The 27738-nt window shown below is 39.5% G+C and overlaps 3 protein-coding genes across 3 annotated transcripts; 1 reads left to right on the forward strand and 2 right to left on the reverse strand.

Moving 5' to 3' along the window:
• Positions 1 to 662: 662 nt before the first annotated feature.
• Positions 663 to 3292, reverse strand: LOC118122198. Its single transcript, XM_035178769.2, has 3 exons — positions 2695 to 3292; positions 2235 to 2537; positions 663 to 1696 (listed from the first exon to the last, which is right to left on the reverse strand). The coding sequence occupies exons 1-3, from the start codon at positions 3007 to 3009 to the stop codon at positions 1043 to 1045; spliced, it is 1272 nt and encodes a 423-aa protein (XP_035034660.2). The 5' UTR covers positions 3010 to 3292; the 3' UTR covers positions 663 to 1042.
• Positions 3293 to 4848: 1556 nt separating this feature from the next.
• On the forward strand, positions 4849 to 11973 carry rabgef1 (RAB guanine nucleotide exchange factor (GEF) 1). Its single transcript, XM_035179032.1, has 9 exons — positions 4849 to 4919; positions 6185 to 6376; positions 6660 to 6865; positions 7005 to 7171; positions 7357 to 7438; positions 7796 to 7928; positions 8115 to 8206; positions 8543 to 8799; positions 9318 to 11973. The coding sequence occupies exons 2-9, from the start codon at positions 6198 to 6200 to the stop codon at positions 9735 to 9737; spliced, it is 1536 nt and encodes a 511-aa protein (XP_035034923.1). The 5' UTR covers positions 4849 to 4919; positions 6185 to 6197; the 3' UTR covers positions 9738 to 11973.
• Positions 11964 to 27541, reverse strand: kcnj6 (potassium inwardly rectifying channel subfamily J member 6). Its single transcript, XM_035179033.1, has 3 exons — positions 27318 to 27541; positions 17143 to 18066; positions 11964 to 13663 (listed from the first exon to the last, which is right to left on the reverse strand). Exons 2-3 carry the CDS (start codon positions 18041 to 18043, stop codon positions 13311 to 13313), a joined length of 1254 nt encoding a protein of 417 aa, XP_035034924.1. The 5' UTR covers positions 18044 to 18066; positions 27318 to 27541; the 3' UTR covers positions 11964 to 13310.
• Positions 27542 to 27738: the final 197 nt, after the last annotated feature.

Genomic DNA, 27738 nt, shown 5'->3' on the forward strand with positions numbered 1-27738 from the left:
GTTTTTGGACTGTTTTTAACAAAATCGTCTGAACAGTTGATAGAAATGGCTTGAATTACTCATGCTTTACTTAAATATTTCCATTTTGCGCTATTTTTTAACCTGATGCCACCTTCCGGTCTCTTTACATACTGTCTGATATCCTGTTTGTGTTACATCTGGATTTGTGTTTCATTATAAACTCCTCGCACCTTACAGTGCCCCTGACCGTAAGAGCCGCTTCCCGCCTTTGGATGAATCTTGAAGCTCTGCAATTGTTATTCACAGCGTCTGTACCGTTTCATCATGTCTACATTTGCTTACAGTCTGATTCATCTCCCCACAGAATAACTGTTCCCCTGTCTTTCACTCTGGGTCAGTCTACTGTCTGATCCGCTCTGTACAGAAGGCTCATCATATTACACCACCACAGCAAACTTGGAAGCTGGACTGAAGTTGTTTCTTAAACACGATATAGATTTAATCTTAAAATAATTGCTTACATGTTCATGCATCAATAACAATAATTCAGTTGTATGATAATACAACATTGACAGGTATTGTACTGCATAACTAGTAGGTTACTCTTAGCTTTGATACTTTACCATTGTACGATCAAGTTAAAGGAGTTTTGCAGTACAACAAGACTAATTTGGTTACATTTCAGGCAGCATGGGCATGTGTTTTAAGTTGAAATAGTTTAATATATTTTACAGTGTATGGACAGAATTACAATGAATGAAAGCACATGAAGTAGAAATAATTTCTACCTCCATATAATACAATATTCAGTTTAAGATTTAAGGTGCTGAGTAATTGTTACGGTCATTTTGGAGGATGTAGTTCCGGCTGCTGTTGAATTGTATTGTGGCCATGATAGGTAGATCCATCATTAATGTAATTTATGAGTATAAGAATTTCATATCTTTGCTAAGTTAAAGGGGAATGACAATCACTTTTATGCAGGCTATGAATGAGAATTAAAAAGATGAATCAGATGATTGTGTCCTATAAAAGAGCACAATGTATAGTTTGAGGAACTTTAACCGCACACTATTCTGGTCTAACTTGTCTTGAACTCAAGGTCATTCCTCTGCCTGCACAAGCTGCGGAGAACTTTCTCAGGGAACAGGAAGACGTTTCTGTTCTGCTCCAGGTCCTGAGCATTTATAACACGAGTCACCAAAGCTTGCTGTATGGCTGGAGACTCACAGGGGTGATGCTGCACGTTGTGACTCACATTCCTTCCTGGCTCAATGACTAACAGGCCCAGCATGCCTGCTTCCTCCTCCCTGTTATATTCAGTCACATTGGTGAGTGTCTTAATGTCTCCCATGCTTACAGTGGTTTCATTGCTTCCTTTTGACACACTGACTCCAAACTCTTCTGTGGATCCATGTGTTTCACAGTTTCTGCTACCGTCAGCAGTTGAATTGGTTGCAGTCGTCTCATTTAATCCATCAGTGAAGATACTTGTACTAACCTGGCTGACATTAAAAAGGTGATTACCAGAGCAGGCCTTATTGGTTACTTTGGATGTCTTGGTTTGTCTTGGTCGACCGGTTGTCCCGATTGTGGGTTTTTGTGAACCAGGAGCTGTTTCCTGGATGTTTCTGCGTAGATAGGCTGTGTAGCCCTGAACCAGGCGACCTATCCCAGACTTATAAGACAGACGCAGCGACTCTGCCGATCCTAGTGGCACAGAGTGCAGCCGCACCTGTTGGACAAGAATAAAGGTGAGGGCAGGGCTGATGTAAACAACATGTGAACACAGACATTGGGTTGATTCGGCAAAGTAATTAGCAAACAGTGGCTTATCTAAACATCTGAAAGTTACAGGGCAACAATGGCATTCATTTAGAGCTGTGATTGTGACAACCCAATTAATCTCAGTCCAATATGCTCTCTCTTTTTGCTCTGTATTTGGTCTCCACCAATTTCTAAGGGAAATATGTGTGCAAATGTGTGAAAAAAATGCCTCAACTGATGTCAATAGACTTCAAGTTTAAAAATGAAATAAATCTGGGGGAGTTAAGACAAAACTTAGCTTTCCAGACCTTTGTAGCATGCACCTTTTTCTGCTTGAGACTAGCAACTTGAGGCTACATGCCACATAGGGTTTGAATGCCATTGTGGGTAATGTACACACTGGATTTTGATAAGGTCATTGTGTAAAAGTACACTATCCCTGGTACATATACAGAGCAGATAATAAGAGCATGCATTTTAGCTTGAGCCTTTCTCAGTCTCCTGACCTGGTGTATTCTCATGTGCAGATGAAATGCAGCTCCTGTCAGCCACTGCTGCATGGACACTGAACTCATCCTCTTCTTAGTGGTCATCCTCTCATAATGGTCAATTAGCTCAAGTTTCAGCCAGCTGTCATAGAGCTCTGTGGTCTCAGCAATCTTCTCCTCATTGTTAGCAAGCTCAGGGATCAGGCACAGGTAGCTATAGATAATCCTGCCAATTCTTGAAGAGATGCTGATGCCAAAAATATCCTTAGCCTGGGGTCTCTGAGTTGACAGGTCCCCCTCCGTCGATCCGTCTGTTCGGACCTGGAGAGATATCAGAAAAGAAATTGGTGCTCGAAGAAAAATCATGGGATTACCAAAGTCAGCAGAAACTTTGGCGGATTTCACAAAGTTGCATGCTTTTAGACCAGTATTCAATAATGACATACAAGCTAGACAAAACAAAAAAGGTTTCACCAACTTGTTGAGCAATCTGGTCAAAAAGCAAAGACAGAGCCAGAGCAACAACCCCAACTCCTCCATAGGTGACCCTGCTGCTGCCTCCCAGCTCTCTGGTCAGGCTCAGGCTGAATTGAGTCTGCTGCTCCCTGCTCATGCTCCGCTGTAGGAAGGCATGTTGATGCTGCAGCGCTGCAGAGGAGTCTAGTGACAAGAAGGTGGTGAGGACCGGGTCCAAGGAGATATCAGGAACGATGCTGGCATCTCGAGCCACAAAAAACAGTTCCTGAACAGTGCCTGGAGAAGGAAGACACAAACTGCGACCCGTCAGGATCATGGCTTTCGTCTAACCAGTGTGCGTTGGCATGTGTTATCTGTCTGTCCGTGAGTTTGTGTGTTTACTTACCCCAGTCAGATTGGTGTTATCAGCATGACCAGCAGTCCAGTGAAGGACTCATGCACATGAATACAAATGCACATTAGCTAAAATTATAAAAGGCTAGTTTCTAGTAGTTACAGGAGCATCAACCTAATTTCATGCTGGGACAAAGCCAGTGGCAGTGAGACTACATGTACTGCAGTTTTCAACAGGTCTATTTTGTACTAGTATAAAGGATTGATTTTAATAATGGCTTAAATTATTTAATAACAGCTTTTTTGGTTGCCAGGTTGTGGAGAATCCTTCTTCATCATGTCACTACTAGACTGCTTAACTTCAAGTCTCAGAGAGATGTATCCAATGGACTTTTGATTGCAAAGTCTGTTTGTTTACCTTCCTCTCTGTAAAACAACAGTTTTTCCAAGTGCAGGGTATCAGTCAGAGTTGTTATCCAATGTTCGAAAGTGGGTACATCCGTCTTCCATTGGAGAATAATCTTCTTTGCACAGAGAAGGCCATAGGACAGAAGAAGTTGTTTTTCACTCAGACATAGCTGTGAAGTAAATCTGCTTCTGCTTGGCTACATTTATCACACATTGGGGATACTTGTTGAAATTTGTATGCAACTTTACTTTAGAGTAATGTAATCTATGTACATTTTTAACCTGTATCAAACAGTGTCTGGCATTGATGGAATATTTATTAACATAATATAAACTTTTATTTTAAATGTCTTCCATTATTTCAAAACCCAGTTCTTTTCCCCATTCTGTCTTTAAAGTATTTGTCTTTATTGGTCCCAGATCTTGTAAAAATATCATAAATGAACTAAATGGCCTTTATTTTCACTAAACAATCTTTCAAACATTGATCTAACTTCTCTGGCCCTGCTGTTTCGGCACTTTTTGTAATCAAATCGGTATTTTAGACTCAGACACAACCTCTGAACATTAACCTTAATGTCAATAAGCAAGCAGTCAATGCACTGTGAAGGACACATCTACTCTGCTGGCCCTGCAGCAAACTCCCTTTTCAGTAAATCTGATATGAGACCAGGAATTAGTCAATAATATGTGATGTCCAGGAGTAACGCTGAAGACTGTTGGAATGGAGTGAGAATCAATGTGACTATGTTCAACAGTGTAAATACCCAATTTACTTTTACATTGAAAACAGCACTTTAAATAACACACTTCTTGTACTGAATTTTACATCATAATATTATTACTTTAATAGTAGTAGCAAAACATTGTATTACAATTACATAATTTCAATTACTTATCTTATTGTATTAGAAACGATATATATATATATATATATATAAAGCAGTGTTCTTCTGTGCTGTAGCTTATGAATATGATAGAGAACTATGTACTATGATGATAAAAAAGACAGACAGACAAATAGACAGACAAACAAAGAAATAGATAGATAGATAGATAGATAGATAGATAGATAGATAGATAGATAGATAGATAGATAGATAGATAGATAGATAGATAGATAGATTATCTGTTTATCAGTAATATTTCTCCGAACTCACTTGGCGGGACTCTGTGACCCTCGCTCTGCAGGTTGCACCCAGCGTGACGTCATTGACCACACCTTGACATGTAGCCCTCGATCCTAAAGTAAATAGACTCTCTCGCGGATATGTTTTATCCCTTTAATCAAAACTCATTGGAGAAAACAAAAAAACTCAGATATCACAAACTGAATAAGAAATAAACAAATAAACAAATGAAACCACCAGGCTGTCGCGTTGTTGTCTCGATGACGTCAGTGGCGTGACCTCGCCTGATTGGTGGTCAGCACGCATTGGAGGTTCCTGCTTCCTGTTTCAGATCAGATCGGAGACAACAGAGCAGGTGAGGAGAAAAACACAGGAGATACATGACATGTGAAACATATGCGATCAGACACTTAGCGCGATGTTCTTGGTGGATGACCTCCCTGTTATCGTTGCGTAAAACACGGCTACGTCGTTTTTAGCTATCAGAGCTACAGGCTGTCGACATATTAAAGGGACAATAAAGGAGAACCTCGGGGATCATCATGGGTTTGTCCCTGTGCAGGACAGGAGGACTCACGATGGACTAATGAGACACGATCTCTACTGGAGAGATGTTGCTGTCACCATCCCCACGATCAGAACACACAGTAGAGCATCAGTGATTATCTGTATCGCTCCCCCCAAAGTTACTCCAAATCATTTGGGTCTACATTATTAGATTAGTTGCATATTACTTTACCGTCTGATTCAGATCCTCCATACCCAGCGTGCAGCTTGTCTTGAAGTGGGACTCGAAAAATAGATTTTAACGATTTAGTGAGTAAAGTTGTATTATATCAATTTGCTTCCATTTTGTCTTTATCAATGAATGAAAAAACGGAAGTACAATATTCACTTGGTCACATGTTGTTATTGTTAATATAAAAAGCAATCCCTCCATTTTAAATACCACTTATCCTACTTGGGTTAGCACAGGGAGTTGGAGTCCATCCCAGCTGACAGTGGGTGAGAGGCGGTGTACATCCTGCACAGGTCACCAGGATGTACAAGAGCCAACATATAGAGACAACCATTCACACTCACATTCACACCTAAGAACCTTTTAAAGTCTTCAGTAAATCTAATCTCAATGTCCTTGGACTGTAGGAGGAAGCTGGAGTACCAGGAAAAAAACCACAGGCAGAACATGCAAAGTTAATATAAAAATATTTCTCCAACACTGAGTCTGACTTTAACATTGAAAGATCATAAACAGAACATTTCAAGCAAAGACTTTACTGCTGAGAAGTAATTTATAATCAATAATTTATGACTATGACAAAACATAGAAGACACGAAGGTAAAATATAGAGAGGAAGGAAGATGTTCAGATCTGTCTAAATATTAATGAAGGAAGAAATTTGCTCACACACTCACCCCATAATGAAAAACATGCATTACAGGAAAGGCCTGTTTTGGAAATTGACTAAACTGATGATAAATCGTGGTAAACTGTGAGATTTGAGTATTAAACACTGTGTAATAATCTGAGAGCATCAGCAGGCAGCAGTATCAAGATCAGTCTGTTCAGCAGCGCATACAAATACACTTATAAATCAGATGCTGATATTTTAATTCCAGATCGTACGGCATCATGAGTCAGAGGACAGAGCGGCGGGGGATACATGTGGACCAATCAGACCTGCTGTGCAAAAAGGGATGCGGTTTCTACGGCAACACAGCATGGCAGGGTCTGTGCTCCAAGTGCTGGAGGGAGGAGTATCAGCGGGTACGGCAGAAACAGATCCAGGACGACTGGGCCCTGGCAGAAAAGTAAGAGTCTTACTTGGCTGCACCTTCTCTACCCAATGTTAACAATTTACAGTTGCCTCACCATGAACGGCTTGTAACCGAAACATATGCTGATGAAAATAAAGGCTTGCCTCTTTTTTAATGTATCAGCTTCGTTTAAGATTGAATTAATGAAAAGCTTGATTTGCAAAAAACAGCACATTTTTAAAAACAATTTATATGCAGATACAATAACATCATTTGCCAGTTTGGGTGTGTAAAATTGATTACTGAAATATTCTCCATTCATTTGTTTTGATCCTAGGTTGCAACGGGAGGAGGAGGCAGCGTATGCCAGCAGTCAGGGAGCGCAGTCCCAGCCCCTCGCCCAGTCCACACCACCACACCCAGGACACGTCTCCCTAGGTCCCTTTTCCAAGTTTGAGGAGAAGAAAACCAATGAGAAGACTCGAAAAGTGACCACCGTTAAGAAGTTCTTCAGCCCTTCATCACGCACCGCTTCTAAGAAAGGTACAACGTTACAGCATGGTGTTACTAATTTGTTTTACTGAGAATTATTCAGAAGATTCACGACTCGCTTTCTGTCTAAGTTATTTAAGTGACAAGGAGTTAGTGGGGTCTAACATAGACTGTGGTTTCTCCTCCTCAGAAGCGCAAGAGGGCAAATCGCCCAGCCCGTCGATTAGCCGCCAAGCCAGCTTCGATACAGACCAAGTGTCCAAGGACTTTGTGGACTTTTTGAAGAATCTCCAGAAGCCCGGCAGGGAGATCCATAAGCAGTGTCGAGCCTTCATAGTCAACATGTCGAGCAAGAAGGTTTGTTGTGTTCAGTGACTTGAAATCTAGTAGCATGATAATTAACTGTTATTTGTTTTTCCTGACTTGGGCCTCATTTCCCCCAAATCACCTTTAAGTTAAGATGATCATAAAAAATTGATCTTAAGAAATTTCCTAAGGTTAAAAAGGATTTTCCAAAAACTTCTAACTTCTTCTCTTGACAGGATCTCGGTGCTGATGAACTTTCAGAGTGCGTTCAGGATTTCTACCAGAACTTGGCTGACCGCTTGATGGGTCACTTTAAAGGTTTGATGAGACATTCAACAATTATGTTTACAAAACATTGACACATTTGATATTTGGCTATAGTTCCACAGCCTCACATTGTAGGTTTATATTGTAATATAATGTACATTGTTCCTCACTTTTGCTCCTAACTGGATTGATGAACATAGCCAGATGATAACCAGCATTGTGAGGTTAGATTACCGAAAGAGAACCAGACCAAACTGATCCCACCTCTTAATTCAGGCTCTTCTGTTGTACTCTACCACATACTGTGTGGACACAGTGTGTCGTGCCCACTAGGTGGCAGCATAGACAGGATTTTCCACTAGGGTGTTAAAAATGTGACTGTGGTCTGATTTATGTGTTGTTCACCAGGCTCTTCAGATTCTGTGGAGCAGGTGATGGACCAAGTGGAAAAGTACATAATGACTCGACTGTATAAGAGCGTGTTCTGTCCAGAAACCACTGATGACGAGAAGAAGGATCTGGCCACACAGAAAAGGATAAGGTGGGCACTTGTTTCCATGATTATAATACAGTATTAATAAAGGGAAGTGGAACAAGCCACACATATTCAGACTGGATACATTTCTTTTGAGAGTTTTACTTTAGTGACAAATGTGTATGGTTATGTCGTATTCCCCCAAAACAGCTTCAGGAGTGCTCCAATGAACATTATGTTGTTCCTTTGCAGGGCTTTACACTGGGTGACCATAGAGATGCTCTGTGTGTCCTTTGATGAAGAAATCCCTGAGGTCTCTGAGAATGTGGTCAACGCAATAACAGGTCAGAGAGTATGCCTGAATGTCAGTCAAATTTATACTTTTACCACATGTACATATCATATGTGGACCTGTTGACACATCGAAAAGAATGTGGCCATATGCGTCACAGACCACCTCTGAATGTGGTCTGAGTGATCTGATCTCAGGATGCATTTGGGTGAGTTCAGACCTGTACTTAGATCTGTCACTTGTGAGTGATCGGATCACTCAGGACAGACGTTAATACCAAGGTCTAATAGTTTCAGCTCTAGAAATTCTTTTTTTAAACCACCTGAAGATACATAAATCTATCCTCCCTCTGACTTATACTGCGTGTATTTATCGCTGACTTTTGCAGATATCATCGAGATGGACTCGAAGAGGGTTCCTCGGGACAAACTTTCGTGCATCACACGCTGCAGTAAACACATCTTCAGTGCCATTAGGATCACCAAGAATGAGCCGGCCTCCGCTGATGACTTTCTCCCTGCGCTCATTTACATCGTGCTCAAGGCGAACCCTCCGCGACTTCAGTCCAACATCCAGTACATCACTCGCTTCTGTAACCCCAGCAGGCTGATGAGCGGAGAGGATGGATACTACTTCACCAACTTGGTCAGTTTTTCTTTTCTCCTCTTTACTTCAGTTCTTGTCAGAGCCAGTTTGAGCTGGAGGCCTCTCGTTTCACAGTGGTGCTGTATAAGTTCCTATTGTTCTACTATAGTTTAGCATCATCTGTAAAATTTTAATCTATTAATATCATTTATAGTACCTGTAGCTGGTGACAGAAAATCTGATGAAAGATACTCACGTCATCAGCATAAAATAAATATTTTACCAAAGTTTAAACAATTTTAGTGGGGAAAATCTAAATTGTTAAATATTACATAACTTTGCAGGTTAAAGCTTGTTAATTGTGATGATTTTCTGTTTTCTTAGTCTTATTGTTGACTGAATATTTTTGGACAGTTTGGTGATAGACACAAGCTATTTGAATACATAATCTCAGCTTTCGGGAAATTATTATTTTTACTTATTTGACATTTTACAGACAAGCCGACAAATCCATTACTCTGACAGAGCTACGCTAGCTGTTTCATTACCATTATTTTCCGTTGGTCTTTTTATTTTAGTGCTGTGCTACGGCCTTCATCGAGAAGTTGGACGCTCAGTCTCTAAACCTCTCCCCGGAGGAATTTGAGCGCTACATGTCAGGCCAAGCTTCACCGCGATTCAGCACCTCAGATGGCGACTGGCGCCACGCTGGTTCGGCACCTGACGTGACCGCCACCAACCCCGCCCTGGCTCAGCTCAATCACAATCTGGAGCTGCTGTCGGGCCTCAGCAGCAAGCAGGAGAGGCTGATGGAGGCCGCTCAGAGCCTGCAGGCCGACCTCATCGCCTGGCCCGAGACCGTGCAACGGGAGGTGAACGGCATCCTGGAGAAATACCCTCTGGAGATTCTGCCTCGCACAGTCTCTGCCATCGATGCCAACAACATGGAAAATGACAACCTGCCACCACCGCTCACACCCCAGGTGTTTGCTGGGTAGTGGAGTCTCCAAAGGGAGGAAACGTTTCACTTGCAGCAAAGGTACTCCTGCTTTAAGTCAGCTAACTACCTGTGCTTTGAGTTTGATGGTAACATCCCACATGCAACCATCTCCAGTAAAGTTTACAGCTTCACCTTGCTGAGTTGCTTCTGCACCTTAAAGGCCCAGTGTCCTAAATCACTCCTTATATCATATATGGTACACTCTTTTTATTTTAATATTTCCACTAAATAGTGCCCTTATACAATGCAAAGAGAAAGGTAATATTAGTAGCGTATACTGCAGCTGTAATTGAGTGCCTAATATATATGGAGTAGTGGATGAGGTAGTGATTTCAGACACAGCCTCAGTCACACCAGCATTATAAACAATAACATTTCACACTATCAATCAATAATTTCAATATAATCACAGTGATCAGTGGATTTCCTCACAAGACAAAGTTAATCTGCACCAGTTTTGCCAGATATACGCTAATTATTGTATTTGTATGATAATCTTGCCCTCTGTACGATCAATAATCAACGGTGTGCGATAATTTGATAATTTTGTGACACATAGTATTATCAGTTGTAATCGATTACGTCTGTGTTTATGCATCTCTTCTCACGTGAAGTCTCTTCAGCAAATCATGCCAAATGTCACCGTTTTCACTCTTTGTGTTTCTGCGTGAAGCCAGTTTGACATGTCAATATAGGAACATAACTCCTTTTCTTGCTGTGTTTTAATATTTTGTGTTGCAACCGAAATCCAGCTGTAAACACAGAACAAGTCTGTCAAGTTGTCGTAGTAAAATATCAAATGAACTTAAAAAGCTCCTTCAGTTTTATTTTTTGTTTTAATGAACACATGTTTCAACATTGTGCTGAGTTTTTAAAATTGAGTGTCTTTTGTTGGGCTTTCCACACTTTTGTTTCTATAATGAGTCTGTGTTATAAGGTAGTAAGCATCTTATACTATAAATACTGTATTTAAGATATTAAGTTTGTTGTTTTATGATTTTCAGAGTGTAACAGCATGCTGTTGTTGTCTGACTGCTGCCCTATCACTTTCAAAATGTATAATATCACTATTAACTCTCATGAAGGGACACCTGATCTTTCAAATTAGGTTACGGTTATTTACCACACTGCAAAGAGAACTAGAGCTCTGTGTGATAGGGTCATGTGTGTTTTAACAAGTCTAGACACTAGCAGGATGATGTTAGTTAGTTAAATGATGCTGTTATTTCCTTTAGCTAACTAGTGTGTAACATAATTAGTTGGATTGATATTTTTTTCCATTTTAAAATCTAAAATTAAATATCTGAAAGAGCAGCAGACTCTATATTTATAAAAGGGAAGCTGAGTAGAGTCAAAACCATGAGTATAAACATATAAATTAATATGTTTTTTTTTACTAATTAAAGGTTGAGGAACTATAAATAATTAGTCTGGTAACGTTAAAAACTAACGAGTAATTGATCCTAATGATTATCTTTGTAGCCAGAGCTTGATATACTGTATCTAATTCCTCTGTGCCATTGATCTCCATTGCTGTCCAAAAAAAAACTATTTCTCATTTCTGAAGCCGAAACTCCTGTATGAGGGACATCTGCTAAAAACCGCAATGCCCAGCTGTTAAAGAAAAACAACGACCCTTTCTTTTGAAACTGAATCTATATTTGTGACCTGTTTTTATAGATTTAGAACTTCCATAGAAACCATGTCTGATAACCAAAATCTGGGCCGGATAATGGCACAGGGGACTAATGTTTAACATGGACTAACAAATGCTTGGTTTTGGTCTTTTCATTACACTTGTTGATTATAAGAAAATCCTGAATAATTTCAGCCTTATCCTTCAAAAAATATTGTGGAATGTGAGATAAGAATCTACCAAAATCTCAAACATTTCATGGTTATGATATAACAGTTAACACTACGTGAATCCACTGGAAAACTGATCTCTAAAGACTGTGCACAAGTGTACTGAGGAGAACTGGTACTGTTTTATAGTTATATCACATGAAACATTTAAGTGGTTAATGATGAGGTGTCATCAGCTTGTTTTCTGGAATTATTTGGTTAAAAATTGGCCTAAATAAAACTAGAAACTAGAGCATTCTTTCGACAAAGTGAGAACTAACAATATCGCAGTTAAAGGTGTGTGAGTGTACAAGGTGTATGATGCAATAATTACAAAATAATTATTGCATTTTTCATTTGAGTGAAATAAAGAAGAGAATGAAATGAAACAAAGGACTTTAGTCTCTGTGGCAGGTTAACTGTAGAAATACAGTATATACATACAATAAACAATAAGTTATACTGTGTCTTTTTTGTTTGGTAAATGTAACAGAGGTATATTTCCTATAATATGATTAACTGTATAATAATAACCTCTTTGGTAAATATGGACCATTTTCTATACTGTATTTAACTACCATTTGTCAACAGCTCACATTTGTCTAGCAACAATAGTTAGTAGTTTTTACATTATAAAATTCAGATAAGTTCATATTACTAATGAAACCACTCTACTTTTCTAAAGTAGGAGTTTGACTAAAGTACCTTTTCTTGTAATCAAATATTTTAAAGTGTGGTTAGAAAAGCATCTCAGTGCTTTTTCCACCACTGAAAACCATATGCCACATTTGAAAGCAGTGATAATCACATTAACAAGGTTCATGTACAAAGAAAAAAACCTTCATCATCATCATAAGCAGTTGACTGTTTATTCATGTTTGATACCGTTGGGTGACGTGAGGGATTTCTGGAGACTGGAATAGTGACACACATTCTCCACTAGAGGCCTCCGATGTGCAAAAGTGACTAAATGCAGTTTTAAAGGGCCATTGTGTGAAGTCACATGGCTGTAAACAGCGAGTCATGGCTTCTCGAGGAATAGTATCGTAGTCATGTAGCACTACCTTAAACAACACCTATCATTTTGGGAAGAATTTGTCATTGGTTTAAACTAGAGTTTGCATCCATTGAGATGTGAGTTTTTCTTACAACATTATCCTCATACTGTATATATACAATACAATATAAATTAACTGCAGATAATGTTTATACATGCTTATATATATATATTTGAAAAAAAAACAAATAATGAAAGCTTTATACATACAGTAAGGCATAGAATATATACAGAACCATCCTAAAGGAATTAGTATCAAACATTTGTCAAATATTCACACCGCAACAAAACAAAGAATTCAAAACATTTTATAGTATATACAAAAATACTCATACAAATGCCCCTAGGAATATTATAATAGAAAAAATAATAGGAATCTCATCAGGAGGACATCACATTATATTTGAAACATGCACTTGCCGCGAAGGGGTTTCAGTTCAGCGGTGGGCCACATGTCAAGATGTTTACTTGTTGTTTTTGGGGTAAACGAATCACTGCGTTAAAGCGGATCTTGGTGCAGGATACTTGGTCTACTGTGCTCATTGGTCCTCAGATTAACACTGTGCTCTGCAAGCTTGTGTGGTCATCCCAAACGGGAGGCGTAGAATACAGTCCAATAATCTCATATGGACCTTAAACTTGCCGTCTTTCCCTCCTCTGTCACATCGGCTACACTTTGGACTCGCTCTCTACGTTGGCAACGTCCCCGTTCCGCTCAGTCTGCTGACCCTTACCCTCGCTGTCCGTGCAGGTCTTGGTCTCCTGACCCTCCTGCTCGGACTCCTGCAGCCCCTGCTGACTCAGCTTACTGGCCAGTGACCAGGTCAGGGGCAGGCGGGCGCGGTTTGTCATGTCAGCAAGCTCTCTGGCACTGCAGGCGGGTGTGTTGGTTTCGTAAATGTCGTGGAAGCTGTTGTAGTCCACCTCGTAGAAGCCGTCCTCTAATGTCAGGACTGGTGTGAAGCGGTGGCCCCACTTGATCTCTCTGCTGATGTACGAGCTCCTCGCCTGGCACGTCATGCCTGGAAACACAGCACAACATTGAGGATTAAACAATTCATAGGAAGAGTCTAGTTTGGGCCAACTTAGAGGATCAGTTCATCCACATTACAAATAAACATATTTCCCAATTTTCTCTCATGGTATGTAATCATAGTTTGGGTTTTATTTGTCCAGGTTTTGTCTCTCAGTTTTCTCCCTCCGTCCCAGTGCACTGGTTTGATTGGAATTTAGTTTGCGGCGCTCACCCAGTCTGTCAACATGATGAAGTATAATAATGTTCCTATGGATTCATTGAGCTACGCTGCTACAGTGTTTATGCCTTTATTGATTCATGTCTTGCCCCACCATCACCATTACAAGCATGTAGAATCAGCTGTTAGAAGTTCCATCTTTACATTGTACTCATGAATGTACAGACAACTATCAATGAATCACTTTTAAATGAGACATATATACACTACCGTTCAAAAGTTTGGGGTCACCCAGACAATTTCGTGTTTTCCATGAAAACTCACACTTTTATTTATCAAATGAGTTGCAAAATGAATAGAAAATATAGTCAAGACATTGACAAGGTTAGAAATAATGATTTTTATTTGAAATATTAATTTTGTTCTTCAAACTTTGCTTTCGTCAAAGAATGCTCCATTTGCAGCAATTACAGCATTGCAGACCTTTGGCATTCTAGCTGTTAATTTGTTGAGGTAATCTGTAGAAATTTCATCCACGCTTCCTGAAGCACCTCCCACAAGTTGGATTGGCTTGATGGGCACTTCTTGCGTACCATACGGTTAAGCTGCTCCCACAACAGTTCAATGGGGTTGAGATCTGGTGACTGCGCTGGCCACTCCATTACAGACAGAATACCAGCTGCCTGCTTCTTCCTAAATAGTTCTTGCATAATTTGGAGGTGTGCTTTGGGTCATTGTCTTGTTGTAGGAGGAAATTGGCTCCAATCAAGCGCTGTCCACAGGGTATGGCATGGCGTTGCAAAATGGAGTGATAGCCTTCCTTATTTAAAATCCCTTTTACCTTGTACAAATCTCCCACTTTACCAGCACCAAAGCAGCCCCAGACCATCACATTACCTCCACCATGCTTGACAGATGGCGTCAGGCACTCTTCCAGCATCTTTTCACCTGTTTTGCGTCTCACAAATGTTCTTCTGTGTGATCCAAACACCTCAAACTTTGATTCGTCTGTCCATAACACTTTTTTCCAATCTTCCTCTGTCCAATGTCTGTGTTCTTTTGCCCATATCAATCTTTTCTTTTTATTGGCCAGTCTCAGATATGGCTTTTTCTTTGCCACTCTGCCTAGAAGGCCAGCATCCCACTGTAGACGTTGACACTGGCGTTTTGCGGGTACCATTTAAAGAAGCTGCCAGTTGAGGACCTGTGAGGCGTCTATTTCTCAAACTAGAGACTCTAATATACTTGTCTTCTTGCTGAGTTGTGCACCGGGGCCTCCCACTTCTCTTTCTACTCTGGTTAGAGCCCGTTTGTGCTGTTCTCTGAAGGGAGTAGTACACACCGTTGTAGGAAATTTTCAGTTTCTTCGCAATTTCTCGCATGGAATAGCCTTCATTTCTAAGAACAAGAATAGACTGGCAAGTTTCAAATGAAAGTTCTCTTTTTCTGGCCATTTTGAGAGTATAATCGAACCCACAAATGTGATGCTCCAGATCCTCAACTAGCTCAAAGGAAGGAAGTTTTATAGCTTCTCTCACCAGCAAAACAGTTTTCAGCTGTGCTAACATAATTGCACAAGGGTTTTCAAGGGTTTTCTAATCATCCATTAGTCTTCTAAGGCGATTAGCAAACACAATGTACCATTAGAACACTGGAGTGATAGTTGCTGGAAATGGGCCTCTATACACCTATGTAGATATTTCATTAAAAACCAGACGTTTCCACCTAGAATAGTCATTTACCACATTAACAATGTATAGTGTGTATTTCTGATTAATTTAATGTTATCTTCATTGACAAAAACAGTGCTTTTCTTTGAAAAATAAGGACATTTCTAAGTGACCCCAAACTTTTGAACGGTAGTGTATATATATATATATATATATATATATATATATATATATATATATAATGTTTTTATGTGATGTTCTCACTGAATCCAACAATATGCGTGACTGCAAGGGAGTAGCCTACACATTTCTATTGGACACTAACTGGGCTGTGTGGGTTGACCAGCAGGCCACACTACAATAACTGTACTTCCTATTATTATCACTACACACATTCCTTTTCTTCCAGTGTCAAGATTTTAAGCTGCCAGTTTTAAAGAACACACAGCACATTGCTGTTTCTAGCCATTATTAGTTTCAAGCATTTCTGCAAAATGGTGACAGGTGGCATGTTTGTTTCCCTCAATATCCGGAAATGAAGCCAAAATATCACGGACACGAAGGCCACCATCAGTTTGTCGTACAGTTCAGCTTTGAATGTAAATAGTTATTGGACGGATTGAAATCTAAGCTAAGCTGTGAATGACTGTGCATTTTTGAAAATACTCAAAGTAAAAGTGCCTCAAATATACACTTAAATACATTACTTGACTAATGTACTTTCATTTGAGTGCTGCTTTTCAAATCCATTTACTCATGTTTTGATGTGTATCATTGTGAGCTTTGACTCAGCTGTCTGCAGGAGTCCTCTATGAGTCTCCAGCAGTGGCTGCGCCACACAGGCATTATGTAATTGTTTCTTTTTTTTTATGGCAGAGACAAATGATTACATACCAGTTCCTTGTAAATATGCGTCTCCATCTAATCTAAAATACCAGCATATATTTGTATTTAGGAATTTTAGGCTGAGGGCAAAATTATTGGTGTGGTACACAGCACACAACTAAAATATAACACAAAACAAGGTTATTATAGTTAATCATATAACCCAAGTTTCATCACAATCTATTTAATATTTGCAAAGACAAAAAAATAAAGATAACCAAAATTACTCAAATTAATCCCACCTAAGAAATGACTACAATGAGCTTCACAGAGCAGCTGGTGTGACTATAAACTATAAGTGCTGTATAAACTGTTATATGATTAAAAATATAGGCTGCAAAAGTCATTTGATTAAAGTTAGATATAATATCAAAGCTATTAAATCAAAATTAAACCAGACTATGAATCTGTAATTATCACAAATAAACCATGAATGATCTATCAAATAGTTGTTGAGACATTTCATTCTGGACCAACAGAGTCAGACTCTAAAAATATTGTAAATGTTGTTGTACTGTTTGTTTTAAATGAATGAAATTAACAAATAATATTAGAACACTACTGTTTAGTATTTATTGAAAGGGGGTATAGGTCTGGGCTCACTGAAAATTTGTTTATAAGGTATAGTAACAATATATTTTCCCTGTCCAACATTGAATAACATTTGCTGTACCATTTCAATCTATGTATTATAACTTCACAATTGCAAGCATCTGACTATATGCATCTAACTATATGAATCTGAACACTCACCTGTGGCCTCTACCATCCCCTCCAGAATCACCACTATCTCCAGGTCCTCCTTGGACAGGTGGGCTTGTGAGATGTCCCAGAAGGGGCTGTTCTGGTTTATCTCATGGCAAATGATGAGCGGTGACACCAGGAAGAGCCTGTCGTCCCCCGTGTTGTAACCCACATTCATGTCCGTCTGGTTCAAAGGGATGAACTCCCCTTCCTTGGTCTGCTTAGACTTGATAAGCTTGGCCCTGATTGACGCCTCCACGATGTGCGAGTTTCGGAGGTCTCCAACTCTGAACATCAGGCACAGTCGTCCGTCTCTCATTGAGATTACCGCATTGGTGGAAAACACTAGAGTCTCAGCTCGCTTCTTGGGCTGCGAGATCTTGACAAACATGCAACCCACCATGAAGGCATTCACGATAGATCCCAGCACTGACTGAATTAAAAGCAGAAGTATCCCCTCAGGGCATTTGTCTGTGATGACTCTATACCCATAACCGATGGTCGTCTCCGTCTCAATGGAGAAGAGAAAAGCTGATACAAACCCGTTGAGGTTATTGACACATGGAGTCCACTGATTGTCTGATATATGGTCCAGATCACCCCGGAGGTAAGCAATAAGCCACCACATGAAGCCAAAGAAGAGCCATGTCACTGTGTACACCAGCACGAAGATGAAGAGGTTGAGCCCCCATTTGAGGTCTACGAGCGTGGTGAAAATGTCCGTTAGATACCTGTATCTCTCTTGAACATTCCCGTGGTGGACGTTGCACTTCCCGTCTTTCCGGACGTAGCGCTGGACCTTCCTTTCTCTGTCCATTTCTGCCAGCTGTTTAGGCAGGTTCTCACGGGCCTGCTTTGGCAACTTGGGCTTGGGTTTGATGATGGCTGGGCTCTCCACATCCTGCTCCATGGGGTTCCTCGATGGATTCAGGCCTGTAAGAGAGGGAACATGGCAGGAATCATTTGTATTAGTTAGTACAAGTGCAAGTAAGTATTGATGATGGAGACTTTACAGAGGCTGTAGGCAGGGATAGAAAGTAACTAGATATATGAAATCAAGTACTACTTAAGTACAAACTTGAACTTTATTTGAGTATTTACATTTGAAGGTACTTTGTAACTCTATTTCATGACAATTATCTGACTGCTAGACTGTAGTGGTTGCTTTTAATATTTTCTCTACAACAACCAGATGAAAATAATGAGTGTAATAAAGTAAATTTTGTTAATACTTCAAACTAATCTTGTATTCCTAGTTTTTAATAAACTTCTTTTTAAATTTGACTATTTCTTGAGACTTCACAGGGGCTGTAAGTTGTAACAAGGACAACATGATCTACACTTCAACAGAGCCATGTTGCCACATTATACAGTCTTCTGTCCAACAAGGCTTTTTAATGGCAAATTCATGAAAGTAAATCTTGAATAAAATCAAGCAAGTCCAATGAAACACACATTACAATGTGTATATCCTTTTATATATGTTTTTTATCTTAATTGAAAGAATATGTTAAAAAGAATTCCTTTTACATAACTGAAACAACTGCTTTCTATTACACATTAAAACCATATTGTTAAAACAATGTTAATTTCAAAGATTTAATAACCAAATCAGCTATGGAAAAAAAGGTCACTTGGCTCAGACTACTACCCAGGAAAGAAAATGTGCTTTTACGCCAAAATGCATTGATTCCACGTTATTTTCAGATTTACACACTATGGAGGCCATTTTGGAAAAACTCCATTTTAGTTTGGGCTGGGAGCTGAAACTGAGAAAAAAAAAGATGCATTTCCAAATTTAACATCTTGATGTGGCTGTACTGTCAGAATGAGTGGCAGCTTCACAAACAAGGCATCCAAGCACATAATATCAGAAACAATAGACCTCCTACTCCGCCATTGTTTCCACTATCACCACCACGTCCAGAGCGCAGATACTGTTCCACTTGTAGTACTACGTAGTTTCAGCATGAAACTGTGCAGCTACTGTGAGACAGAGTGAAAACATGTCACCATCCACACAGCCAGAGGCGGGCAACACCCATCAGCGCCCACGGGGAAATCATACTGGGAAGTGAGCACATCTGAAGAATCCGATAATTATCCACTAAAGAGAAGTAAGATTTCTAAGGTTCCTTACAGTGAAAGAAACACATCATTTTATATCACATTGTAATGGCGTTTGCCACCTGACCTGCCAAACACACAGTAGGTTTCAAAGTGAGGCTGTCACACCCAGTTTAACACACCCCATCCAACAACTGGGACTTGATATTCTTTTTTTTATAAGCTTTCCCAGTATAGTTTCCAGTGATATTTGAGTTTTATGTTTGAACATGTGTTTAGAGAGAAATTTGACAGTATTTCCGGCATGAAAAAAAATGCTCAAGTTCATATTGAGTTTTTAACTATTAGCAACTTTGTATGTTGCAGGAGAAAAATAATAACATTATTAATTGCTTTATTTTTAAACATACAATATGTAATTCCAGGCCGAGGGGTCTTCTCTAAAGACCTTGGGAGCTGTCTTCACCACCGAAAATCTAATCTGACGATACTCAGGCGCAAATCATAGATGAGGTTATGTATTAAAAGTTTCATTCACGTTACATTTAGTAAAGCTGGGGTTTGAACATGGTTGGAAACATTTTGGATAACGTAAGTAAACAAGTCAACAAAATAATATAATATATTTATTGAAGAATTGTTACATATTATATCTTTAAAGGTTATATAATTGTTTTTCTTTTATTGCTCAGTTAAAGAAACATGCAGAAGACTTCAGGAGAGAGGAGTGAGTGTTATGCAACAAGGTCCCCGGCTGGAACCATTATTTTGTCGGTATGTGTCATCGACAGTGTTTGTCAGATGGTTGCACCGTTCCCAAGCTGCAATTGTGTCTGACAATTTTAGACAATCTGACATTCACACCCACATGCTGTGATTAGCCAGCTGTGTGGAGGTGACAAGGTAAACTGGGTTTGAACTCTCTCTCTCTGTAAAGCTCATTTTCCAGTTATTACAGTACTTTGAGTTTAAATGTGCGATATCATACCCATATTTAAATCAGACTAAATCTCCTCCTTTCTATATCAGCAGACTTCACTCTTCCAGTGAGGACATTCAAAACAGCTACAAACGCACTGGATTTCGGTTGTGGTCGTCATATGAAGAGCTTCTTTTTGAGAATAAGTCAGTCCCTAACCACTCTGGGAATAGACCCCAAAACATTATCATTTTACACAATATCCAGCAGCAGCTTGTATATTTGTCAGTATTTTTATAATCCTACAGATTTCCCACAGTAACCAAGGCTACAATAAAATCCGTCTCTAAATGGAGGAATCTCTGTCTATCTGTTTGAAGTTTGATTTCCTCAATAAAGGCTCGACTGATCAGACTTGGCGGTGCTTGGACTGGAGTATTGCTTAAGACCCAACAGTGACGTTGCAGTTCTGGCCAAAGCTTGAAACTGCATCTCTACTTGATATGAAGAAAAGGCAGAAAAGAAGCTTGAGCTGCGCTGCTCCAATCATGTGACATACATCATGTGACATACATCATGTGACATACCTCACTCTCCACAATCATCTATAATACACACCCATCTTATCAGGTGGTCTATTTAGGGCAGAGAGAATTTCCCATAACCCCCTTTGCTCGCACTGCTGCTGCAGTATTGCCACCAGTTGCTTCAGCCCCTCGACCACCCCAGCATCCACCTGTAGGCTCCGTGGGGAGTTAGAAGTATTTGCTCATCACTCCCATCATATCTGTGTAATCATACAGGAGGGAGTGATTTAGTCGGAGCCTAGACGCCATCACTAAACCTGTTCTACTGTTGCAATTAACATTTGAACGTGAGTTGTTTGACTGAACTGCACTACAAGGCAGCATTACAATTTACAATTATATACTGTATTTGGACGCAAGATCTCAGGGCACATTTTACACATTGAATGTTTCACAGCTTTCATTGTGCAACTTTATATTTGCTGTGCTTTTCATTAACAAGTCATTTGAGTATGAATCTGAGGGCACCGTCTAAAAATCTGATGGCACGTACTATGAAGAGCATGTCTTCTCAACACTGCACACAGATTTCTATACAGAGCCTACATATTTACACATTGATCTTTTTCCACTCGCTGGCCCCAGGGACAAAAGACCGCTATACATTCAGTAATTTTCTGTAATGGGAAATTTTGCACACTGAAACGGGACTAGCTTCATTCAGTGGCGGCTATTGGACTGACACACAATGCAACATTGGTGGTGTGTTGCCCGGAAAGGCTGGACATTCAAAATTAATGAAGGCACATTTCAAACAGGCAATGCACTAGTATTTCTAAAGACAGTGCTGCCCTGCCCTGCTTTTTATCCCCGCTGTAAAGTGCATTACATCCTACATCCATTACAACTAGAGTAGAGGCTGACACAGTCTGTTGAATTATTGAATTGAATCAGTTTAAACTTTTTAATTTAACTTAAAATGGCCAAAAATTCTAAATTCCTATTTCTTAATTTTAAAATGAGGATTTACTGCTTTGAATTTTTATTAATTCAATAATTATAATATCATTTTCATAATTAAGAAATAATTAAGCCCTGTGAAGGTGTCACTATTAGTTTCTAAAAAACTAAAATTGAACAAAAGAAAATTAGCATGGAGATTAAACAATAAGGAAAATAATTGGGTGCAGCGCTACATAGTTATGAATTAGCTCCACCTTAACCAAACTACAGTGAAGTACAGTGGTACTTACGCATTCATGTTTGAGTAAAGATAACACATTTACTTTTAATACTTTGAGCACATTCTGATGATATTGACTTTTACTTCAGTTACATTTTCAATGTAGAACCTTTAATGGAATATTTTTACATCGTGGCAATATTACTTTTACTTAAGGAAAGAATTTGAATACATGTTCCTCCAGAGTAAAAATAAATCCAGTATCTTTGAAATACAATAGAGTCGTTATGTGAATCCTCTGATGTGGCTGTCACAGTTTTGTTGTTATTTTTTTTACTGCTGTGTTCACTGTGCTGAGGTTGCGGCAGATTTCCTCCTCTGAGCACCAAGCCTAAGCCACCATCAGTGTTTTTACCAGTGGAACAAATAGCTGCGTTGAAGCTGCTCTGCTCTCCATTCACAGGGGAATATTATGAGCTTTCGGCAGTGCTGGTTTCTATGGCAACACGCAGCTCACTCTACCAAGTGCTCACAATATATCAGAAATGTAGTGGATGAGGCCGCAGCGTTGGATAACGTTTGTCTGTTTCATCTGGTTTCAGAAAGCCTGAGGACGAACAATGTTCTGTATCTGCTTTGTGCACGAAGCTGTCATTCATGTCACAGCTGGGTTTTTCATTAGCTGGAGCACATGTGAATACAGAAATATAATGACGCAGGTTTTTTGTTATGATGGTACCGACACTTAAAAGCTAATTCTGTCAACAAATTGTAAATTTTTACTAGTAGGCATTTTAGCAACATTACTGTTCCCAATTGTTTTGTTCAACTGCAACAAGCAGATTTTCAGCAATAAATCTGTAAAAGACAACACTTACAACTTCCTGCAGTTAAAGTTAGCAATTAGCTTATAACCATTTGGCAGCTAAAAAGACATAAATTGAGTTAATAACCCAATCAAAAACAAAGGCAAAAAGATTGAGTTTGATCACAAACATGACTCCAAATTAATGCTAATGTCACACTGTAACTGCTACATGTATAAAGAAGCTTTGATAGGTGGGAAAAACAATAATTTACTACCTCACTTTAAATTCTACCTCACTTTAAATTCACAGTAACAATGGCGTCTTTATTTTGCATAAGAAGGCAGCATTGGGTTTTGACTGGTGTAGCTAGTTTGCTAATAAATGCTAACTGAATGAGTTGGTTGCAACTTTCCAGAAACTCAAGTCTTCATTTGTCCGATTTAAAACAAGAACCAATTAAAGGCTTTTAACATGAACATTATTGCTAAATGACCAAGGCTTGAGCTAAGGGGTTCATGTCCTGGGTAAAGCGTTAGCATAAATATTTTTCATTGGACAAGCGTCACAGAGGTTAGATGTATTGTTTGTGTATATTTCACTTGGTAATTAGGTCTGATGTATAACTTAGTTCATAGGTAATTCACTAGAACTGGAGTATAAACTTGTGCAAATCCATTAAAGCGCAGGACACCGCTAACGCTAACCATTCTATACTGCGGTCAGTAAAAGGAAGTGTTCATGCTACCTAAACACTTTAAATGTTGATGAAGACATTCACACTGCTCAATTAATTCCCCATGTTATCAACATCCAAGTCATAATTGTGACAGCGAAGCCAAATCTTTCGTAAACCTCTGACATATCCGATTTGTTGCTGGTAAAAGAAAACAAACATAAATGCCCCGCGTCATCCACACTCTGAAACTAAGTAACATCTGAAATGTAAAAAAAGTTATATATTGTACAAGAACATTTAAAAATCCTTATTCCGAAACAATTTATGTGCGGAATGTCATTTTGTCTATAGTATTTTATTTGGTGCTAGAGTTTATTGATTAGGACATGAATTATCCAACAATGAGCAAGAAGCAGTAGCACAAGAACATTTGAGTTGTAAACACATCAATATTTTCCAACATTACTTTCCCTCCCACATGATGTGAACGTAGCAATGGCTTGTTCATTGGAAGAACTGAGATTTACCTTGATACCTTGATGCAGTTGCGTCAACATTTTTATGTACACAGACTTCCTGCAAACTATAGAAGGGCTCCAACTGTGATCAATGTAATACTGTCTAAGGGAAATATTAATGGGGCTTTCACTTCCTGATCCCAAAATAGCTCCTTCTTGGAATCAGAGGCCACCATGAATGGAATTAAATTGAATCACTGGAGGTTACTGCAAAGAAGATAATCAGTTTCACTCATGGTTATAGAAGAGCATCAACTCTGTGCCTGGTCAGCAGGATCTGATGTATAGTGTGTCGGATGGACGACAATCTCTCCACATGGAACACATGAGCAGACACTGATTTTATGATTCAGTTTCTAGCTTTCTCATTATCTGCTGTGTGGGGAAGATTGTTGAACAGGTAGTAATCCAGATGTGGCCAAAATTGAGCTGAGGCTGCACGGGGATGTGCTATTTTTAGCTCAGCTCCTCAGTATAAACATCACATACAAATAATTTTCAGATCTCACCACAGTATTTCTCCATTTTTTAGAGCTCGGGTTCAAATAGGACTAAGTGGATGGAAACAATTCCATCAACAAATGTACATGGGCGAACGGTGTGGGCCTTTTCAACCTGTAGACAAATGGAAATAATATTTACGGAAATAATCTAACTCTTAAACATAACATGCCAGGAAGCTCAATGATAAGGGCCCATTAAACCTAATTTCCCTTTCACTAAGTGTCAGGTCAGATATTGATTGTGCTTCTATAGTGTTTTCTGCTCAATAAGTTTCCTTTGAGTGAAGTAACTACGGTAAGTGGCTGCCATTAATAACTGTTGGTCAAAGTCTGTAAAGGTGCTTTGTTGCTTAATATTCAGCAGAACACACTGGATCCTCCTTTACGAAAGGCAACATTTATAGGGACGCACCTTGTTGTTTCACCATGGCAGATCCATGGAGAAACAACAGTGTGCCTTGATTCGATTTAAGAATATCACGGCTATTTTTATACAGTCTACGGGCTATTAGCACAGCATGGCTCTACAAACAATACAAGCCGTGCTATCTAGCTAGCTACCATGCAGGCCCACTGAGAGTGTGCTGCACTCGTGTCTGCAAGAGTGAACACAGCCCTGAAATAAGCTTCACACACGAACGCTCCTACACTGATGATAGTACGCAGCGGATCTAGTTTATCAGTCTTCAGAGGAGCTAGCTGCACTTTTATTGGCTCTCCTGTACAAATTAAATTTTGTTCAGCTTGTGGGATTACTGGCCACTTTCACTTGACTTCTTAACATCCATCGGTGTGGCCGATAAAAGCATTTCTTCTGTCTAGATTCTGGTGTGACATCTAGTGGCAGCGTTAATTATATGTATGACCTTTAAAGGGTTCTTCACCAGGTAGAAACATAATGCAGTATATCTGATAGTTTGTCAAACCAGGTCAGTCGTGTTACCAGCCTAGATACTGTGTCACTTCCTGCATCAGTCCTTCAAAGAATGAATATGATAAACTACAGTGAGAGTCTCTGCTTTCCTGTGGTTGCAGAGAAGGTGACAGACAGAGCAACACAAACTAAAACAGTCAGAGGTAAATCTTCTTCAGTAGAATTTATTTTTTGATTGAAAATTAAGCAATTGTATTGGGAATCAACCAGTAAGCTTTTATTACACTGGAACACATTTTATTCCAGAAAAAGCTTAGTTAAATTAGCTTAGTTAGGCTTGGGAATAACTATCTTCACAAACAAGATTAAAACTTGTTTAAAAATTACTTATTTCATTGTAGTTATCGGTTTCATTAAAGATGAATTCATTCACTTGAGGTTGAACGCTTCATGTTAGCAGAATTGATTTCCCATTATGTGGTTTTATTAGTGGTTACATAAATAATCCATAATTAATGGGATGCCACTAATTACAGCATTCAGAGCACCACATCAGATCCAGTTATCTCTTCCACATTAATTAGCAAGTATTATAGATTAAATAGAAACTAGCTGTTATCAATATGGGTGATTAATGCTTTCTGATGCTGATATTTGATACCTCAGGATGTTTATCTATAAAGCTTCTCGACACTCTTCACAATTACTCCGCACCTCTTCTCTCATTTAAATCTCATACCTGCAGTATACATGAGGAAATTACTATTTAACTTTAGATATCAGATATTTAAAAAGGACACAAATCCTGCTTTCAGACGTGGTATGAACCGTAAAAAATAATTTAGCATATTTTGTGAAAAAAAAAACCTCTTCAGGGTTAGAGTCGGATGCAGATATCTCCAATGGACAGGCACGCTGGACATCTGGATTTATAAACTGCTTTTATTGACTAATGAATAGATAGAGTTTGACTATAGCTGTGGCAAACGTTAAGAAGACTCAGTGTATTAATGTTTCCCGACATAAAGGGTAACAATATGAGTGTATCTTTCTGAAAAGGATTTGGGGTTTCACATTTTCCAATGATCCATTACCAAAATAGCTTATAAATCACATAGCTATGAATATTTTGTATATGGATTGTGGTACAGAGGTCCCTCAGCCATTTCCAAGCAGGAGACCCCTGAAATCAGTCAAAGCGAGAGGTCTCCCTGATGACCGTAAGTGCTTTGCTGGAGGAGGTATTTCCATATACCCAGCACCTTAAAAGTTGCTCTTGTAGCCTTAATGGTTTATAACTGATATACAACACATTAGTAAATAATAGGCTATAATAATCATTAATAAGTTAATTAATTGGGGCCTACAGCTGAACCTCAGCTCGTGCCTTATCATGAAATTGGAACCAATAGGTCTATAATTTCCATTGAGGTCACGTTACAAACATAAACAGTGATTTCCCATCTATGAAGCTATAGTTCAGATTTCTGCACCTACTCCTCTTGCCTTTAACTAGCTGTGTCGCTTAGAGAGTTAATATGGTGAGAGGATACCTGGTTTCACTGTTATTATCCTGTGGCTGCTGTTTTAAAATCCAGAAAACTGCACAACAACATGGTTTTGTCATGGAGCAGGCGGGGCTAAGTGGTTTTGTTGGGATCAGGTGCATCTGCATGGACAGACTGGGAGATTTCCCGTTGCCATGGAGATGAAGGTGATCCAGATGATAATAAAAGCTTAGTTAAGTGTTGGTTCATTTTCAGCCTTTATTAGCTGCAGTGTGTCTGGTTGAGTGTGTGTGTTGTGGTGTGAGGCCGCGGGCCTGTAGGCTCTCTCAGCCCGGAACATTTTCCTTCCAACACCTTCTAGTTTCTTCCATTTACCAGGCTGCTTCCCTCCATCATGTCACAGCAGGAAACCAACTACAGCCATCAACGATCCACATGCAGATGCGTCTTTCCCTGGATTCTGATTATTGCCAATTAATCTGTGAGTCGCCTCGCACTGTTATGTAACCATCCGCCCCCTCCACCGCCCCCAATGTAACAAATGATCCCATTTAACAGGCGATGATCGCCGCCAGCAGCAGCTGGGGGGAGGCTTCATACCTGGTGCAGCAGACCGACGATCACTCTCCGGCTCATCTTCACCCGCGTTGCTCCCAATCTCCACCGAGTTCGTAGCTTGTGGTCATCGAGACGCTCTGTGAGATCTGACCGAGCAGCGAGCCTCTAGTTCCCCCTGTTCTCCATCCTCCTCTCCTCAGAAGAGGCATCGGCCGTCAGCCTCCACCCCTCACAATGGTAGAGAGACATGGTAGAACACCGGGGAGAGAGGGAGTGAGAGAGAGAGAGAGAGAGAGAGACCCTGTTACAATATCTAGTTGCAACCAGCTAAAACCTTTATTGTTCTTATTTAAATTAGCTAATTTGTTCTACATTTGTGTTTTTTTTGTTTTTGCTTCCATTATTGTTACTGTCAACAATAATTTACACAGAGCAAAACTTGAATTAGTTAATTAAGAGAACT

The sequence above is a fragment of the Hippoglossus stenolepis genome, chromosome 15, assembly GCF_022539355.2.
Source record: "Hippoglossus stenolepis isolate QCI-W04-F060 chromosome 15, HSTE1.2, whole genome shotgun sequence".
Classification (NCBI taxonomy): domain Eukaryota; kingdom Metazoa; phylum Chordata; class Actinopteri; order Pleuronectiformes; family Pleuronectidae; genus Hippoglossus; species Hippoglossus stenolepis.

Excerpts from the sequence above, each read along its gene's own strand:
- LOC118122198 (XM_035178769.2), bottom strand. The coding sequence starts at position 3,009 with ATGATCCTGACGGGTCGCAGTTTGTGTCTTCCTTCTCCAGGCACTGTT. Across the intron at positions 2,538-2,694 it reads TTGACCAGATTGCTCAACAA|GTCCGAACAGACGGATCGAC; the intron begins GTTGGTGAAACC and ends ATATCTCTCCAG. Across the intron at positions 1,697-2,234 it reads TGCACATGAGAATACACCAG|GTGCGGCTGCACTCTGTGCC; the intron begins GTCAGGAGACTG and ends CTTGTCCAACAG.
- kcnj6 (XM_035179033.1), bottom strand. The coding sequence starts at position 18,043 with ATGGAGCAGGATGTGGAGAGCCCAGCCATCATCAAACCCAAGCCCAAG. Across the intron at positions 13,664-17,142 it reads GGGGATGGTAGAGGCCACAG|GCATGACGTGCCAGGCGAGG; the intron begins GTGAGTGTTCAG and ends CTGTGTTTCCAG.
- rabgef1 (XM_035179032.1), top strand. The coding sequence starts at position 6,198 with ATGAGTCAGAGGACAGAGCGGCGGGGGATACATGTGGACCAATCAGAC. Across the intron at positions 6,377-6,659 it reads GACTGGGCCCTGGCAGAAAA|GTTGCAACGGGAGGAGGAGG; the intron begins GTAAGAGTCTTA and ends TTTTGATCCTAG. Across the intron at positions 6,866-7,004 it reads ACGCACCGCTTCTAAGAAAG|AAGCGCAAGAGGGCAAATCG; the intron begins GTACAACGTTAC and ends TCTCCTCCTCAG.